This window comes from Toxotes jaculatrix, chromosome 9 (genome assembly GCF_017976425.1).
Source record: "Toxotes jaculatrix isolate fToxJac2 chromosome 9, fToxJac2.pri, whole genome shotgun sequence".
Taxonomy (NCBI): Eukaryota; Metazoa; Chordata; class Actinopteri; family Toxotidae; genus Toxotes; species Toxotes jaculatrix.
Genome location: NC_054402.1, coordinates 14,636,074 through 14,655,081, shown reverse-complemented (window position 1 = coordinate 14,655,081; position 19,008 = coordinate 14,636,074). Strand labels below are relative to the sequence as shown.

The 19,008-nt window shown below is 39.2% G+C and overlaps 1 protein-coding gene and 1 non-coding gene across 3 annotated transcripts; both read left to right on the top strand.

Annotated features, from left to right (window-relative positions):
• The first annotated feature begins 5,737 nt into the window (after positions 1 to 5,737).
• On the top strand, positions 5,738 to 19,008 carry LOC121187694 (P2Y purinoceptor 3). 2 transcript variants are annotated; one of them, XM_041047066.1, is made up of 4 exons: positions 5,738 to 5,851; positions 5,996 to 6,089; positions 14,447 to 14,892; positions 15,876 to 19,008. In XM_041047066.1, the coding sequence occupies exons 3-4, from the start codon at positions 14,456 to 14,458 to the stop codon at positions 16,546 to 16,548; spliced, it is 1,110 nt and encodes a 369-aa protein (XP_040903000.1). In that variant the 5' UTR covers positions 5,738 to 5,851; positions 5,996 to 6,089; positions 14,447 to 14,455; the 3' UTR covers positions 16,549 to 19,008. The 2 variants fall into 2 exon arrangements, with proteins under 2 accessions (XP_040903000.1, XP_040902999.1); XM_041047065.1 differs by lacking the exons at positions 5,738 to 5,851; positions 5,996 to 6,089 and adding an exon at positions 9,368 to 9,491.
• On the top strand, positions 11,296 to 11,368 carry trnaa-agc. Its single transcript has one exon. It is a non-coding gene; the product is annotated as a tRNA-Ala (tRNA).

The window sequence follows — 19,008 nt, the reverse complement described above, 5'->3', positions numbered from 1 at the left end:
GTTTTAGTTTGGTACCCAGTTTGCACATTCTATGGTATATCTGTTACCGTAAGGTTGTGTTTGAAACTGAAGCCCAACGTCTGTTCAGCGTTGAGAGAAGTGAATTGTATGTTAGCTATTTGGTCCAGAGTGACGGACCTGCGTCAGGCTTGTGATATGAAGTGTAAATCTGTTTTTAATTTTTTTTTTTTTTTTAATGTTTTTTGTTTTTGTTTTTTTTTTTTTTTGTTTGTTTTTTTGAGGGTTTTTTTTTTTAAAGATCAGTTAGTGATCTTAGTACTATAACTAAGCCAAGTTTGTAATTGTATATTTACTGTAAAATGTAGAACATTGAATAACTATTAAAATTTTCCTATAAAAGGAAGATTGTCTTGTGTGACTTTATTTCACTTTTATTTAAACACCGAACAAATGTCCTTAACAGTTGCCCTCAGTAACAATATAATCTGTATATATGGTACAGATCCACACAGACTACTATGAAAAATGTGTCATTTTCTGTAAGTGATACCTGTTTATTTTGTTGAATGAAACTGCTTCCCTAGAAAAGGGGTGTGACTCTGTGTAGGTCAGCTATATACAAATCTCTGCATGAATCCCAAGTCACGCTAGATTTGTTATAATAAAAAGGAACTCTGCCCTGAAACAGTACTACTCATTTTTAATTTCAATTTAAGCGGTGCGGCTCCTTAAAGTGAAAATGTCAGAAACACAAAACTCTAGTGATAGTGTTATGGTAAGCACAAATCTAATCTCTAAGTCATAAATGGGGATGCCCAGTTGTCTGGAGCTTCTGATTCGCAGCTTCCAATTCAAGGAAAGTTAAGAGAATCTTATTAAATCATTATTCTAATTGTGAAACCACAGAAAAGTATAATTTCTCTGGGGTTTTTCCCTGACCCCACCTGGTCCAGATTTAAAACTGCAATACCTTGACTTGCAAATCTGCACTAGATTAACAGGAGGAGAGCAAAGACTCTTCAAAGCTTCATATTTCTGAAACCTTTATTGTATTTGTGAAAAAGGAAATAAGAACAATTTCACTGCAACTGTTGGTGGTTGAGTTGCATCCTCCTTTTCCATGTTCCCTTTTAAGAACTGTTGGGCGTGAGGACACAAACACAAGTTACAATGCTTGCGGTACTTTTTCAAAAGCGCAATCTGCAAATAGACAAACCAGGATGGATTATTTCCCTTGTGGCTGGCAGCAAGAAAACACTCACTCTTTCACTTCTCTCTGGCTCCATCACCAGACATCCGACCAGGTTGAGCAATAGCAACCAGCACACGTACAGGCTCTGAACAAACACTGACACACACCTCTTTAATGCACAAAGCCCCACCAAACACACACACACAGCCTCATATCTTTGTCCTTATGTGCAGTGTGAATGGGTTGCAGAATGGAAAATTCTGTCTGTTTTAACAGTAACCTTAGAGAGAAAAATTGTCATTTGTCATTAAATCTTTGTCGATATGTCAAGCAGTATTTCCTCATTAGCCAGATAACATTAAATCCGAGTATACTGCAGTTTTGGTGCTTTAAACAATTACTTTTGAATTTGATGAAAATGTTTTTAAGAACATAACCAAACTGTTACAAGCATGTAAGACTTAGTGTCTTGACTGAGCAATCCTGATTTGATCTTTCTGTGGCAGTGTAAGCAGTTTTCATTCTTAAATTACATCAGATTAGTGTTTCAGAGGTCTGAATCACACTTTGAGTCAAAAGACAGGAAACAGGCAAATTCATGTATAGAAGCATTACAAAGAAAAGGGGCTAATGCAACATTATCCTCTGAAAACCATTAAGCCATTACAAACACACAAAAGTAGTTTGGAAAGATGTCTGAAAATAAGCAAAACATGTATTTCATTTTTACCAGTAAGTGTACAAACTGAAAACCACGGGAAAGTGTCAAAATGTGGTTAATGTGATAAGTGTTTATGATAATGACCTCAGTGACCACAGAGGTCCATAACTGACTAATTAATGACTTAATTTGATATGTTGTTTCCTTTGTCCTCTGCTGGGATCTCGTGGGACAGATCACACTGCAACACATGGCCTCTCAGCATGAGATCAAACCCTCGTCCAGCAGATATTTCAAAGTAGAGACGATTTCTTCTTTCTGAAGGAAAAAAAGTATTCTGATCACAGTATAGACTTTTTATGACTTTTTATTTAAGACTAGGACTGTGTGTGAAAACAAGCTTTATGAAATCATTGTTTTTTAATGCTTTATTGAAATATTGGCTTTAAGTATATTAAGTATATGCTGTATCCCCATTGCACAGCGTTTTTCCACATAGTACTGCCAAAGGCTCTGGTTTTTGCTTGCTATTTAAGATTCTCATCAGATTTTTAAAAACTGAAAAACTGCTTTACTAAAATGAAAAAAAAGAACGAAAGAAAAATGAAGAATCAGGTTGACATTTTCTTCAAATCCTTTGTGTCTTTATCCATTAAAATAGTTCCTCTTTAATGAGAACTATTTAATAATTAGACAACATAGACTCAGTGCTGCACAGTATGTACATGACTAATCTGTCAGTGTGAGAATATTCACGCTGTCATTTGTGTATTCAGCTGACATAAACAAAATACACAATTCTCTTTAAGCAGAAATCAGGTAAATCCTAACATCCTGTTGCAGATGTCTCTCAAACATTCATACATTAAGTACTGGGCAAAACTGCACATACACACGAAATCACGCATTAAACAGTTTAAAGGATTTTAAATTGATGTGACAGTGATGCTCAATCCGGAAAAACCAGATACAGGTTGCAAAAGCATTCTGCCTGCCACTGAAATTAATCCTGAGGTATTTGTTAGGATTGTAAAACCATATGAAAACAGGCAGGCACGCACTACAAAGTCTGAAATGAAAACATTTAGCTAAAGTGGTATACATGGACCTTAGGGTCAACTGATCAATTGCCAGGAAAGGTCTTTTGTGGGAAACCACACACGGCGTCTGTTTGGTTTGGCTTTGGTTTGCTGGAATAAATTTCAGGGAGACTGTCACATTGAAGCCAGTAAGACCAGTCCAGCAGTGTGCAATGCAAAATAAAATATTTGTCCATGGTGTGATCTAATCAAAACAACGTCAGATGACTAAAGCATGAATGCAGAGGAGGTTCTGAGACAGAATTCAGATTGAGTTTGCAGATATGCCACAGAATTGTGCAACTTGCATTCCTGAAACACAGCGACGTGCTTCAGATTTATTTTTACCCAGAACACTGAATGACGGCGGCTTCACACTTAAGATATTACTGCCACTGAAGAAGCCCTTTTGCACTACAGCAGTTACCCCTTCATCGGGACGCCTTTGTAAAAGTTCGTCTTTTCCAGTCATGCTGGTGAAAAAGAGGAGCAGAGGAGGGTGGAGGCCTAAAATGACTGTGTTTGAATCAGAGAGGCTCTTACAGTCCTGCACAATCATTATGAAATATGCTGATCAAGCTTTGTGCGACTTGTTGCTGAAGGGAAATCGGCTCCACTTCCCTGTCTGCACACGTTCGTGTTTCAACATGATGAATGAGGTATTTCAGAAGAGGTCTGCTGGACGCTGGTCAACTGTCAGCGTGATCTTGCTGAGTATTTAGAAATGTAATCATCTAAGTGACTATACCCTCTTTCATGTATTCATTCTCTCTTTCAGTGGCAGGAAGACAAAGAGAAATGAAACAGAGTGATTTATTCCTTTTGTCAGCTTTCACTGTTCTCACATGCATGTGTTTGTTACAGATGGCATTTAGCCTTATGTATCCTTAAAACCATTTTTATATTAATACTTTTTTCAAACCTTCTGAATGTAATTTCCTGTTTATTCTGTTTATAATGAATGAAAGATTTTATGCTGTATCAAATTGTGTGTGGTCAAGGGTAACGGCAGCCAATTTTCCAGTCTAGTGTTTACTGAATCTACACAAGCAGCTAACTTATAATTATTCATCTTGTTATTCATTTCTAAGCAGTGACTAGTTCCTGTGAAAACTATAGTTTACTTGACATGAAAGTCATAAACACTACCATTATCTCTCACACAAACACACACTCATAAGAGGGACTTGTCAGCTGATGGCCTCTCAGGATTTGTTAATATACATGAGGAAATCTGGCTTCTCAAACTCTCTTCACACACAAACTCAGTCAGCATAACACTGATATCATCAGCTTCAGAGTTAATAGCAACAATACAAAGTTTTACAGCAGTTCAATAAAATACTATTCAAAGACTAACATGACTCAGGCTGTAAATTATTTTCTTTAAAACACACAAGACCAAAAAACACAAGTTTCAATCCACATAATGTTTTCTGTCACTTAATCTCATTTTTGAGGAGGGTCCAAACCATGGTGTTGACCATACTGTTAACCATAGTTAATATTAAACGATTACACAATGAAGGATGGCTTCACTGTGAATGACAAGGCCAGCACAAATTCACTGTCATGTGATAAAATGAGGAAATCGATGTAATCTCTGTGCAGAAGGAATTGATGCAGTGGTGACTCTTGGACCAGAGCATGGAAGACAAAAGCAAGAGTACATAACATACTACAATGTTTTGTGTAGTTTGAAAACACAGATATGCAACAACAGTGGAGCCTCTTAATCTCGAGGTCAGCTATTATTTCTGTTTTTCACATTTCTTGGTTCACGTACATCAGCCAGTCAAGTATGTAAACAATAGTTCATGTGCTGATGATGATACAGATTTGAATCTGTAAACAAAGTTGTGATGTTTGGTGTAAGAATACACTTTCATGAAATCACTGTAATTCATTCATTTCATTCTATTACAGTGTTTTATAAATACACTGATTTGCCTTCAGCTCAGTCTGAAATGACACTGACTAGCTCAATGAGGGCAGTAAGGGACTTAAAGGACAGGGGACAGGCAGACACATCCATTTACTTTAATAAACACAATACCTGACCTCTTTATGAATGTAACTGTTAACAATTTGTACTTGGCAGATAATGCTGTGCTGTCCAACGCAGTATTTTTAAAATTATGAATCCAAAATTAGAGAAACTGTTATGGCCACATCTCATCAGATATATTCTGATGGAAACCGGATTCTGAGCAGGAAGCCGAGTGTTGACAAAACAAATAAGAGCACAATAAAAGTATCATAAAATCCCAATGAGCTGAGACGTAGCAACACATGAAGTCAAGCTCTGTCACTCAGTCAATTAGCTGAAAATAGATATTCTTCTAACTCAAAGATGCAGCCAAACCCAGCTTAGAGTCAGGGTACACCCTAGACAGGTTACCAGTCTATCACAGGACATAAAATCCATTTACACCTATAGCCAGTTAACCTAGTCTCTGTGTCTCTATGAAACCAGAGGAAATAGCGGCACAAGGAGAACATGGAGATTCTACACAGGTTTCAACCCACAACCTTCTGGCTCTGAGGCGACAGTGCTAACCACTGCACCCTCATGCTAACACTTAGTATTCACTTCTGTTTCAGTCTGAGGGTCTTGTAGGGGGGTGCGCTTGTGGCCTTTGACATGTTCATGCCCGAAGGGGCCTATTGTCTCGTAACCGTCCACGGATTAAGGCACTTTTAAAGTCCACCTGTCAGCCTGCCTGCCATGAAAACAGCCATTACTCGTGGCAGTGGTGTAACTGAAACAAAACAACAACATAAAAACGCTCAGACGCGACTTAAATTCTGCGTTTTTGCCTTTGCCCTGATTATGCAGTGCAAGACGCAATGCGCGTGCGTGGGCCAGGTCTAGCGCGCGCGACGTTGTCCGGCGCCGCAGCAGCAGTAGTAACTGTGTGAAGAGCGCGTGCAGCCACCGGAGCCGCCTCACAGCAGGTAGGACCGGGACACTTCAAACCACACTTGTACCCAGTGTTTACGATATAAAACCGCTTTCAGCGTGATTTCTTTACACGTGTTTTTTTTTCCTTCTTCTTCGGCGTGTTTCCCTCCTCGTTGAACTGCTCTTTGTTGTTACAGAGGGGACGAAACAAGGGATCAGGTCGAGTCTTTTGCTATGGCTGAGTCGCCAACTTGTTGATGTTGCCACCGAAATTTATTTCAGTCATTCAGGGTAAGTTTTCAATTCATGTATCTCCTTTTTTCAGTTTTATTGCCTGTTTTCTCACTAAGTCGTAAAGGAATGTGAAACAGGCGTCATAACAACACAATACTCCCAGTGGGCATAGCGTGGCTGTGTTGCGCATTACCAGTCTTATCGTACCTGATATACATGGCATTTTTGCTCCAGTGGTGTCATTGTAATGTGGTTTTCACAGCTTTATAGTCTTTCAAGACGTCTGAATAATTCTTACATGTATTAAAGTGCTACTACAGCCAAAGAAAGGTTGTTAATGAAATAGATACCGAACGAAATAAACCAGCAGGACGCCTGTGGTACAAAAATAAGTCACAGACAGGGCCCACAAACCCACCGAGCCTGGCAAAGGTCTTTCTGTTATGGTGGAGGAAGTTTTGTGCAAAGTGTGAAAGTTGGAAACTAGTTATTGTGCATATGATAATAAGAGGTTTTCTGTTGTGAAAACATTTGTTGCATCCAAATTCCAGTGAACATGTTCTCCTTAAATCTGGGAGGTTAAAAAACCAGAACCAGTGTGCCCTCTGGCAAGGCTCTAACTTAATGCCAGCTGAACTGTAGTGTGCCTCAGGGCGCTGAGGTTTTATGGTGCACATACCAGGTGTGAATACTTGTGACAACACCTTTGTGAAGTTTTCAGAAACTGGCACAAGATTTTCCAGAACGTCACAATGAAAATGAAGCCAGAAAATTCAGAGTAATAGTTAACTATAGTTAATAACTTCTCACACCACAAAAATGAGGCTGTAAAATCATCCGGTGAAAGTGCCACTCATGCAGTTGGTGTACATTTTTTAGCTTGACAAAAGGCAGACAAAGCATTCAAACAATGTTTTTTTATTGGCAAATATTTGTTCATATTTCAAATTTGTGGATACTGTTATGAATCTTGCATCCTTGATCCATGGCTTTTTATTCAATACAGCATCTCCAATACGGTTGGAGTCGTATGACAACTAGCAGTGTGTCCACAGAATAACCATCTGTCTCCGTATCTGTACCATCTAAGAAAACCCAGTGCAATGTTTCATAGGAGCTGACTCACATCAATATTTTAAAGCAACAGGAGATTAAGTTTACAGTTTACAGAGAACAAATACTGATATGAAGAAACCTCAACAAGACCTCCAAGTCAGAATGAGACAAAAGCACAGGATGTATAAAATACACCCTGCACTTTGTCCTCAACTCCTGCAAATAATGATTTTTTTCATTATCTATTAATCTGCTCATTGTTCTCGTTGTGAACCAATTTATCGTTCAGTCTAAATGGTTAAAAATAGCCATCACAGTTTCCTTAAGTGAAGGTGACATTTTCAGATGCTTTGATTTGTTCCAACAATGGTCTAAAACATCTAAATATTCAGTTTACTGTCACATAAGACAAAAAAACAGCAAATCTTCCCAACGGAAGAGTTGGAAATCTGTAATTTTTTGGTATTATGGCTTTAAAAATTACTTTAATAACTGATTGATGAATGACTCATCAATTACTGGACTGTTGGGTGTTACATACACCATTTCTGCCCTTACACCAGTGGAAAAATACAGATGTGAGATTTTTGCAATGTTCTCATATTACACAAATTCATATAGCATATTGTTCAACTACCTCTTTTTTTACTAAAAACCAGACAGTGAGTAATTCCTGTAAAAACAAGCTGTCACATCACAGATGTAATAACCCAGAGTCATTTGGATGGGCTGCCATGTGTAAAGACCTGGCACCCATGCCATGGGACTTTTGGCATAGTTGCTGTGTTTTTAGAGAAGATTCCTTTCTGCCAGGCAGTGGTCAGGCTTCTGTAGGTGTTTTGTCTGTCTGACTACGAACAGACTAATGTAACGCTGGTTTAGAGGCACACAGACAGAGACAAGAGACATGATAGCTGGTTAGCGACAGAGACCGAAACAAGGTCAGGGTTGTTTATAGGACAAAGTTAAGTGCACATCATTATCTCACAGAGTAAGTAATCTAAGGCTTCATGGCAGCCATCCCAAACATACCATACACACTGCTCCTTTAAATTGGTCACTTAATGTGAGTGTCCTAAGATAAACCCACCTTCTCTGGTCTGAGTAGGACTTAGAGGGAAGACTCCTATAGTTTGTCTTAATTGGGAACCATAGTGACCAGAGCGGATGTTAAAACAGCTACTGTATATTTCTCCTGAATTGCCAGAGATGCACCAGGGACTCAGTCAGCGAAGACTTTGTCCTGTATTTGTTCTTTTCTGACTCTACTTTCACCAGAGCTGCATTCACATCCCCTCTGGGAGACAAAGCCATGACAACAGCCACCACAGGACACAGGCTAACTGCTACTTACTACTCTGTTAAGCTTTTGATGAGTTTTTTTTTTTGCCTCACAAAAGGAAAGGTGTGTTTCAAGCTGTCACAGCAATTTGTAACAGCTCATGTTTGGAAAAACATGTTTTTCTTTTATTAACATTAGAAGGAACCAATAACAGCTATTTTTCAAGAGGAAAAACAAATGCCTAGACAGCAACAGAGGTTGAAAATATTTGTTATTCTAATGATAGACAGGTGTAGGACAGAAATGTGAGAGACACAAATGAAGTAAATATGTCTGTGTGGCACCTGTGGTCATGCTTTTTTGTTTGCGTGTGTCCTGTGTGGATGAGCCAAAAAAAATATTTACGAAAAATGTGACAATTGAGATTGATGCAGAAAAGAAATAAATAACTACTGTTGGAACACCAACAGAGACGTAGATGGCAGTTCAGAGGTGTGGAGCCAGGCTAATAAAATGCCCCCAAAAAATTCTTAAAAGAAGTAACAACTCTTTAATCTGATAATTGATGGATACGTCACTAGCTATTTAGTGGCTATTGCATAACAAATCAAAATAACCCCACCGCTCTCCACCTCAAACAGATATCAGCTAACTTGATGTCATGTTGATCAGGCTAGAAGAAATTTTGTAGTGTGTCCACAATGAGTCTTCATTGACTGGTGTCCTCACTTCCCCTGCGTTTGGCAAACACCTGATAAGAGTCATACAGAGAACAGTCTGATCTGCTGTCTGTCAGTCTTTACACGCCTGATGAAGTCCTCAGTCCAAATCTTTACAGCGGCATGCAGCAACTCGTTTTTTTGTCTGCAAGTTACAGCAAATTATTAAGAACAGAGCACTGCGTATTGCCACATGCAGCCTTGTGATCTAAACCACTTTTGAAGGCATTCCTGTCCATCTGTACTTTTTCAGTGAACTAGAAGTAACTGGCTTAATATTTCGGTTTGGTTCTACCAGAAGAGGATTTTCAGCACTAGATTAACACATAAAGCTCTCTGTTTAGCCATGCAGTAATGCCCATATTTGTAAAACTTCTACCCATCTTCTGTGGAAATCAAACAGTGAGTACAGTGTTTTAAGTTCAAATGTGTGTGCTGCTTGCTTGGTACGTGTGAGATAGCCTTTGTTCTCCAAGTTGTTTATTAGGACCGCCGACTGACCGTCCAGTGAGCATTTTATTCTCCTGAGCATATGGCAAGCAGTGCGCTTGTGTTCAACACCAGCCCTCCTCATCACCCTTGTATCTATTTATGGTGCAGCTGATTGGTTTAAAATGTCTCCTGTGTAATGGCCACAGTGCCTGTCCTCAGGATTGATAGACTCGTATTAGGCAGCACCATATTAGCTGAGATAATTAGTAAAGTGTTTTTTTTTTTCTAATTAAGACAAAGAGCTTTGACATCTGCAGCATGCAATTGTGCATGTTCTGCCACAGCATCTGCACCTGTCTTCACTGGGGAAATGAAATAATGTTTATTGTTTATCACAGCAAAGAGGATGTGTATGATTGTGTGCATGTTTGGTACACTTAAGTGGGTGTCTTTGAATTTGGCAGGCTAATCTATATATGTGTGTCTGCAAACATGATTGTATTGTATGATAGTGATTTTAGTTTCCTCCCCAGTCATTTTGTGTGTCATTATTCAAATTCACTACAACCAAAGCATTATTGTGTGTTAGCCTGTATGTGTATGTGTGTGTCAGTGAATGAGTGTGTGCTGTATTTCAGCAGAGGACCAGAGAGTGAGGAGCAGTGGGCATGAATCATTGATTAGCGTGGCCAGGGACAGTAGAGATCAGAGATGGGAAAGTAATTACAGCTGAATGGTTCCCCCATGTCTCACCCCAACACAACATCTTGCTTCTCCCTTCATTTACATCTCCTGCTCTGTGTATGTTACACAGAGTGTGATCACAGGCAACAGTTATTTGCCCTTATCTGCCAGTTACCTGCACTTCTAGATTAGATTACAGGGAAAGAACTGTGTAGCCAGCTGGACAGAGATAATAAATCTGGATTATTTCGTATCTGTCTGTGTGTATGTCGTGCTACCGTTGGTTTAAACAGAAAAGTCTAATTTGTGTTTTTGTATACATAATTGTATTTGTACGTGTTCAGTAGAAAAGTAGAGACAAACAATTTAAAGATGTCAACTTAAGGTCTTGAAAGGTGTGCTGGACATTTTCACAGTTTTCTTATTACTTAACAATGAATTGTAAAAGTAATTAAGACAGTTGTTTTGACCACTTAGGCAGCAAAACATGCTGTGAACACAACTTCTAAAGTTGATTTGGCAACTTTGTGAGCAAACAGTTGCCCTTTTACACATCCAGCAGACACTGAGCAATATAAGCATGCATTTGGAGCTGTTTTTGTAAGTCCAGTTTTCACTCTTTTTGGTCTCCACCAACTCCTGGGTCTTGAGAAGGCTCATTTGGCGCTGGGATGGTAGAGTATAGTGAAGTTATTCAAGCTTTGTCCCTGAGAAAAAAACCTGGAAATGGCACTGATTCTGAGCCAAGTTAAAGGCTCCACATTCACATGCTGAATAATCATTAAAACCTAGTATGTGCTGTCTGACTTAGAAGCCTGTTGGGTGCTACGTTCAGTTGTTAATCTATATTTGTCCTGAGCTGCAGTCACATTCTTGTAATCATAGTTTGTAAATGATCTTGCGTCACCTTCAGCTCTGCCTTCTGGCAGGACTGAGGGAAGAAGTATGCTGCAGCATGTCTCTCTTGTCAAAGCGTGTGTGAGTGAGAGAGAGGGAGGTAATCAGAGTGCAGAGGCAACATTACTCCTGTTGCCAAACTTTGGGTGTGTGCTGAAGCTGTGTAGGTGTTTTTTATAGACTTCAGCAGGCAGGGGAATTAGCTCAAATGGTAGAGCGCTCGCTTAGCATGCGAGAGGTAGCGGGATCGATGCCCGCATTCTCCAATAAGCTTTTTGAGTGTGGACATGTACTGTACTGTGCTTCAAGGGTAGGAGGATTTCTACACATTGTTAGGTGTACCTGTGCAAGCAGTGTCTGTTTTCTCACAGAGGGCTTTAAAGAGAAGCTGTAGGGACACGTTTCAGGAAACCTGCCAGAAAATACTACAATTACGTGAGCAGAAAAAGCTGCACTGAGTCATGAAGTAAAAGTAAAAATGACTCATTCACACCCGTAATGACATAGGCAAATCAGTTCCTGCAAAGGTCAGTGAGCAGTGTTTTAATTAGTGTTTGCTGTTAGTGTCAGGATGTAGCAAACATGTGGCCTGAAATGACGCACACTGTTTTTGTTTTTATGTTCTGAGAAGCTCATCTAAAAATAGTCATATTTATTAACTGCACTCGCAAACCTTTGTGTCTTTCATTTGCGTCATTTTAACATTCTTTGCCTTGTTCTCGGAAGAGCAAATCAGGTCAAGTCAATTTTATTTACGACAGGAGTTATCTCAGGACACTGTTCATGTCGATCAGAGGCCTGCTCTGTACTTTTTATATTATTTTTTACAGAAAATGTTTCCAAAATTTTGTTATGAGACAGCACTATGACAATATTTATTTATACTTATGCATTAACATGTCATTTAAGAAACATCACAGATACCTGAGGCGTCTCTGTAAACACACAGAATCACGTATTCTGACAGCAAATACTGACTCTGGCATCAATTCTGGTGATATAAATCTTGTGAAATGAAAAGCTGAGATTTCCAAATGAATCACTTTCTTGACATTTTTTTTCCCTGTGGGTTTGTGATGTGGTGTGGTGTCTCTCTGTGTTTCTTGATGTGCATTACTGTCTATCATTGCCACAATTAAACTAAGCTAAACCCCGATGAGGAAATGGATGTATAGCCTGGAGAGTAGCTGTGAGCAAACACTTAGGCCAGAAGCCATCAGAGGCTCCCACACAAGCACAAACACACACATAGAGTGCAGATATGATTACATAGAGCCCTGTGATTACTTATTGCTCTCTGGAGTGTTTGAAAATTGGAAGCACGACCATGTCAAACATACACACACACACACTTGGGATTTCAGACTCTTTGTCATGCTTTACTCTGTACACTGTTCATGCTGTTTGGACACTGTAATAGCAGAAATATATCACGAAAGTCACACAAATATAACACATTACTGTTACTGAAAGTAAAATGAGTCTGACGTGTATGTTTTCCTCCAGTAAATATTTTAATTTGAATCAATTAGGGGTGAAACATTGAAGTCCATAGTCAACTACAGTATATGTTATTCATGTGCTCATTTATATTGAATTATTTCAATAGGAATTATTTGTATCATGACATCATTTAGATTTAAGATTTCCCAGAAGATTGGTCTCCTGCTGTTTCTTAAGTCAAGACTGGTCAGCAAATCAAAACTCTGATTTGTAAATGTAAGTGAGTCATTATCAAATAATGCCGACTGCCGTGCACTCCGAAACCTTTGTTAATCCTCTGTGCACAGAAATGTTTTACGGTTTGCTGGCATTCTGCCCTCTCCACCCCCTCCTCTCCTTCAGTTACTCTACCAGGAATTATGAAATCGTCGCTGTTTTTCTCAGGAACCTGTATGGCACACATTTTTTGTAGAACACACAACCACTGTTTTTTAAGCAGTTCTATCACATACCGCACATGTCCGCACTCAGACACACATACACGCATAGGCTTTTTGGATAATGGGGTGTTAGTTGTGAAATGCCATGAGTCACACAGTCTGACAGGGCTATGAAGCCTATCACTTACTCGCCCACATGCTGCCATGAAAAAGAAATGGTTATGACTGATGGTGGTGGTGGGGGCAATAATTAAGATTGTTGATTAATCTGTGTGTGTAACAGCCTGTTCCAGACACTGCGAGTTGTGAGTGGGAGACCAGACAGTCTGCAGTGGTTTTCATTTCGAAACTTGCAGCTGTCCAGCTTCTACTTGTTAGAAAATGATAGAAGGATTAAATAGTCACAATCTAATGGACTGGCTCGTATTTTGTTGCCATTCTGTATTTTAGTGCAGTTTTTCTTGCAGCTACTATCACTAAATACACGCTGACCAAGCTGTGCAATTGCAGGTGGAAAGTATAAGTTCTAGGTGGAATTATAAGGTATTGGTACAGAATTGGGGTGTTTTTATTTTGTGCAACTTAATTCTTCTATTCTGCTACTCTAAATATTGTGCCTTGGTACTCTGTGTCACTAATATAATAGCTGTTTTTGCAGATTTTACTTTAAAAACATATGCTGATGGGATATGTAATGATATATAACGTACTGTTCAGTTGCACCACTGGTTCCCAGTCTTTTTTGCTCTTTAAATGTATGTAAATGCGCCCACGTTTATCGAGTCTGAGCCACACTCTGAGAAGGCTCAGGGCACTTTATGAGAATCCCAACATGTATACATCATGACAGGGGTTTTACAGGCCTGGAGGTGAAACTAACAGGGATATCAGGTCTTTTATTGGATTAATGGCTTTTTAAACAAAATGTTTTTTGGCTTATTATATCAGCTCCTTTCTCCTACTTCCTGGATTCTTCTTGCTGCTCTTCCTAGATGGCTCTTGAGGGTCATGAATCATTGCATTTTGCCTCAACTGGGATATTCCCACTGGGCTGCACTGGTATCAAATAAGATAAGATACACCTTTATTAGTCCCACAATGGAGAAATTGCATGTAGTTAAATGAACAGTTAACCAAGGGAATGAAAAAGGGGGACTTAGTCCAGTTGGTCCAGGACTAAATGCAGAGTTTGCAGGGCTCCAGGCAACTGCCTCCCTGTGATTTGTGAGATATTGATGGTATGAATAAAACAAATACTAATCTCATGTGCCCTCTTGTGGAGAGTTTCATTTTCTATTTTTGTCAGCACTTATACGTCCATAACATTTTAACTGTGTATATTCACATCATCTTTCTTCTTTTTGTTTCACTTAAAATATTAACATTATTGTCAGTATTTTATATATGGACATTATTGCCACTATAACAACCCCCTTGTCTCTCTCCTTGTCCCTCCTCCAGAATGTGAAGATGCCACATTCTGTCGACTCCCTCCCTACGGGAACTCTCATCTCTAAAACCTTCTCCTTGGACTTCTTTTCCACCAGCGCACACCCGACTGAGCCTTACACAGAGGACACCTTCATCGCCAGCGCCACTAACATAAGCAACATCAGCGGGATAGACATCCCTCGCTGCACCTATAAGGAAGACTTTAAACGTATTTTGCTCCCTGCTGTGTACACTTTTGTCTTCCTGCTCGGTCTTCCTCTCAATGCTGCTGTCATACTGAAGATATGGAGGACGAGGCCCAATGTTTCCAAAAACAACATCTACATGCTCAACTTGGCCATAGCTGACTTTCTGTATGTGATGTCACTTCCTTTGCTCATCTACAACTACGGCAGTCATGACTACTGGCCTTTTGGGGAGTTCGCCTGTAAGCTGGTCAGGTTTCAGTTCTACAGGTGAGGTACTTGACTGAATGTTGGCTAATTACCTCTGTAAACAGCAGTGTGTTTTAAGTATTCCATCATTTTTGAACTTCCCAGTTAAATGAGAATACTTGATCTTTCGTAAGTTCTCAATATGCATCAAAGGATCGAAGTTGTCAGACCACATCTCAAGCCCTGCCTACTTCAACGCATCAGCTCACCCGGCCAGTTTCTGTTTGCAGGATACAGGCTTGTCACACACATTGTTTTGAAAGCTACATAATTTTAAACAAGGCCCCATGATTCCTCTGTGAGAAAGGTGTAGGATAGGAGGTTTCAGATGCTAAAAAATGACCTGACAAGCACTTTGTTTGAAACACACTGAGGCCCTTAGCAGTGCACAGATACTGGGCTGAAAGCTTTTACAAACAGATGATCGTATCTCACACCAGTCGGAACAAAAATTAAAGCTTTTCACTTCTTCCCTTCTCCATTATCTTCCGGTATACTCCATTTGTAGTCATGTGTAGTGATATTTCAGTGAAAGAAGCTGGTGAGCAGCACGTTTACTTTAACTCACCCTATTTATATCAACTATATAAACACTTAAAGAGCTGTTTATAAAACACCGTAATATAGTTGTAAGTAGATACAAGTGTTTATTAATTTATTTGTCATAACACATGGGTTATAATATAAAATATGTCTTAAGTGGGGAAGTTATAGTTAAAAATGGCTTACAACTGCATTATAATGAATTTAAACTATTAAATGTTTATACACTGCTTATAAATGATAAACAGTGGGACTTAAAGTGTAACCAGCTGGTCTGCTGCACACACCATTGCTTGTTATTTTATTTCATAAAGCATGAGTGTGTTAAGTACAACACTAACCTGATGTTGCACTTGCTGGTGTTTGACACAAGGTGACCCCACCACACACTAATGTAATAGATACAATACAAATAATAAGATTAAACCTAACACTTATTCCTTTTCTGTTTCCTGTTTTAGTAATCTTCATGGCAGCATCCTCTTCCTCACCTGCATCAGCGTGCAGCGCTACATGGGCATTTGCCATCCCCTCGCGATGTGGCACAAGCAGGGTGGTCGCCGAATGGCGTGGTGTATCTGCGGAGGTGTGTGGCTGGTGGTGGCTGTCCTGTGTGCGCCGACTTTTCACTTCGCTGCGACGGGAATCCAGCGCAACCGCACAGTGTGTTACGATTTAAGTACACCAAGCCATTCAGTAGACTACTACCCTTACGGAATGGCTCTGACCTGTCTTGGCTTCTTGTTGCCTTTCATGGGTGTGATGGTGTGCTACTGCCGTATGGCCCACATCCTCTGCCGCCCAGTGTCCTACCAGGGTGTCTCCATTGCGACTGGAGAGAAGCGGGACAAGGCGGTGAGGATGATCATTGTGGTGGCGGCGGTGTTCTGCATAAGCTTCCTGCCATTTCACCTCACCAAGACCATGTACCTGGTGATACGTACTCTGCCTGGTGCGCCCTGCGAGACGAGAAATTTGTTTTCAATCATCTATAAGAGTACCAGGCCATTCGCCAGCATGAACAGCTTTCTGGACCCTATTCTGTTTTATTTCACCCAGCCACGATACCGCCAGAGCACCAGAAGGTTTATGCTTAAAGTCACCACTCTCAGGGACAAGGGTACCAGTGTGTGAGCTAACAAGAACTCATACACTACAACGGTATCTCTTAAAGCCTTATTGTATGTATTGTTTTTTAAACACTTCTCATGTTATTGTATTTCTGTTGCAAGCAGTTGTTCAGGCTTTTAACTACTAGTTACTGTAACAACAAACTGTACCTACCTAAGAGGATCAAAGGTTTAGAGGCACTGGCATATCAAAAGGTCTTCTGAAATCCAGCATGAAGGTTGTTGTCTTGTAATATGAAAGGTTAACTGAGCAAACTAGGAGGATAAATGTTGAGAGAGTTGAAATGAAAATTGTATCCTTCTCCTACCTACACCATCTTGACTTTTACATTAACCATCACAGACTATGGGTGTATTTTATTGGCGGAATTCATTGAGATTCGTGACTCTCTTTATTTAGTTACTTTTTGGCTGAGGAATACTGTAACATGCTCTGATTGTATCATCGGCGAATTGAGGCATTCACATCCTGCACTGTCCTCATTAACTGTGAAATATTAGTGGTGGGTAGAAAAGGAGGAACATTTATCGTTTTTTTTTTTTTTTTCATTTTCTTTTGACAATGTGAAGTGTACAGTAAAAACTAAATACTCTAGAATAATAAAATAAAGAGGGGTTTCTTCCACTCCAGCAGGTCTCCATGTTACATGGAAGATGATTTTTAGAGATATGTGATGTGGAAGTGGAGATACCTGGTAAAAGAGAGAAGGACAGAACAACTAATTTAAGTTTTGGGATAAAATCCACTGTGGCTCTAAAATGCTCAAAATGACTGTAAATTTTTACGACTGCATGTTGGATTTGCATGAAATACTTGTGTGTGGAAATCAGCAAGGGAGAAACGTGCCTCACAAACACAGAACTGCAAAAACATGTCAGATAGAAACTGAAAAATGTATGTGCATTTTTGTGTCAAAAGAGTGTTACACTTTTACATGAAGGTTTCCACTGTTTCTCTTTTTGACAAATGACGTGTTGTTTCAGCATCATTCAAGCTGTAGGGATCGTTGTTGCACGTTTTCACCACTGGATGGTGTGTGCGCCCCACTACTGTAACACCACTGCACTGAAATGTTGATGGATGTTAGGTGTTAGAGAAACGACAGCAGAAAGAAAAAGTTAAATGAAAAGAAGCTCTACTCTTGAGTGCATGTGAACTGTGTAGTACTCAATACTGTTTTGATATCGCTAACCAGATACGGTACTGTCTAAATTTGTACAGTATACACAATGGAGGAAATTTTCATTTTAAACCCCTCTCTGCTGTTTCTTATGGAGTTATACCAAGTAACTGAGTTACTGAATTTATGATTTGTTCACCTAAAATGTTCATGAAATGAACATAAGTGCATTCATTGTAAATGGGCATATTGATGTTGTTTGCTGTAACTGCATTTTAGCTTAATGTTAATTGAACTAAATTCAAATTTGAATGTTTTTCTTAGCACTTATTTTTCCAGTTACTTTTGTATGTTGTCTTTCAAACACATGCTGTAAAGAAAACAACAGTTTATTTTTTGTCCTTTTTATATAATGGAATATTTTTTTATTGCTGCACTTTGTGTTCACTGAATCACCAGCCCTTCTGTTTTGTTTCTAGATGGCTGTTAAGGCCCAGACGAGTACTTTGGAAAAGCTTTCTGTCTTCTTGGTGTGGCTTCCCTATTATTCTAGAAACAGTGAATCTGTGCATCATGATGATGCTTTGACACTGCAGAGATCTTATTGCCATAAAGGTTAAGTAAATCTTGTATGAATTTGACCAGATTTTTCATTGCACTTATACAAGTAATTGTGGTATTTAGCTAAGACATTTACTATCAACATAAATGAAACCTGATTATAAAATGTACCTGAGGTGGCTAGTTTAATGCTGAGTGTGTTAACTTAAGTAGTTCAGTGTCTCCTTATCCATAATTTACACCACACTCTCCCAACTTCGAAATCAGGATGTCATGTGGACCTCTCTGATTTGACAATTTGAAAATCAAATTTTTTGAATAATTATTAATTCTCATTTTTAAATAAATGTAGGCAGCTTTCAATCTGCGACTACTGTTTGAGTTTTGCGCCCAATGGGGAAAGAACTGTCGTGTAAATTTAATGTGAACGTGTAATTTTCATGCATTTTAGATGTAATGTACATTTTGACCACAACATGGGGTCATGTGCTTAAAAATGTTCTGTGTGTATGTGTCTTCAGTAATGTAGTAATATACTGTACATAGTGTTCACCTGGCTTCAGCAATAAGTGGCCACACTGTCAGTCTGATTTTTGTTTTGGTTTTTTTCTTCCCTCAACTGTCTGAAACACGTTGAGTGTCTGGTCAGTTTAGAGAGATCCAGATGTTTGTGTACTGTGCCAACATGTTTGTGTCAATCAGTGTTATTTAGAAGAATTCTTATTTTTGTAAAATACTCTAACACAGAAATAGAATTTTTATTTTTGTTACATAGCGTTAAA

Excerpts from the sequence above, each read along its gene's own strand:
- LOC121187694 (XM_041047065.1), top strand. The coding sequence starts at position 9,444 with ATGCCCATATTTGTAAAACTTCTACCCATCTTCTGTGGAAATCAAACA. Across the intron at positions 9,492-14,446 it reads TCTTCTGTGGAAATCAAACA|AATGTGAAGATGCCACATTC; the intron begins GTGAGTACAGTG and ends TCCCTCCTCCAG. Across the intron at positions 14,893-15,875 it reads GTCAGGTTTCAGTTCTACAG|TAATCTTCATGGCAGCATCC; the intron begins GTGAGGTACTTG and ends TTCCTGTTTTAG.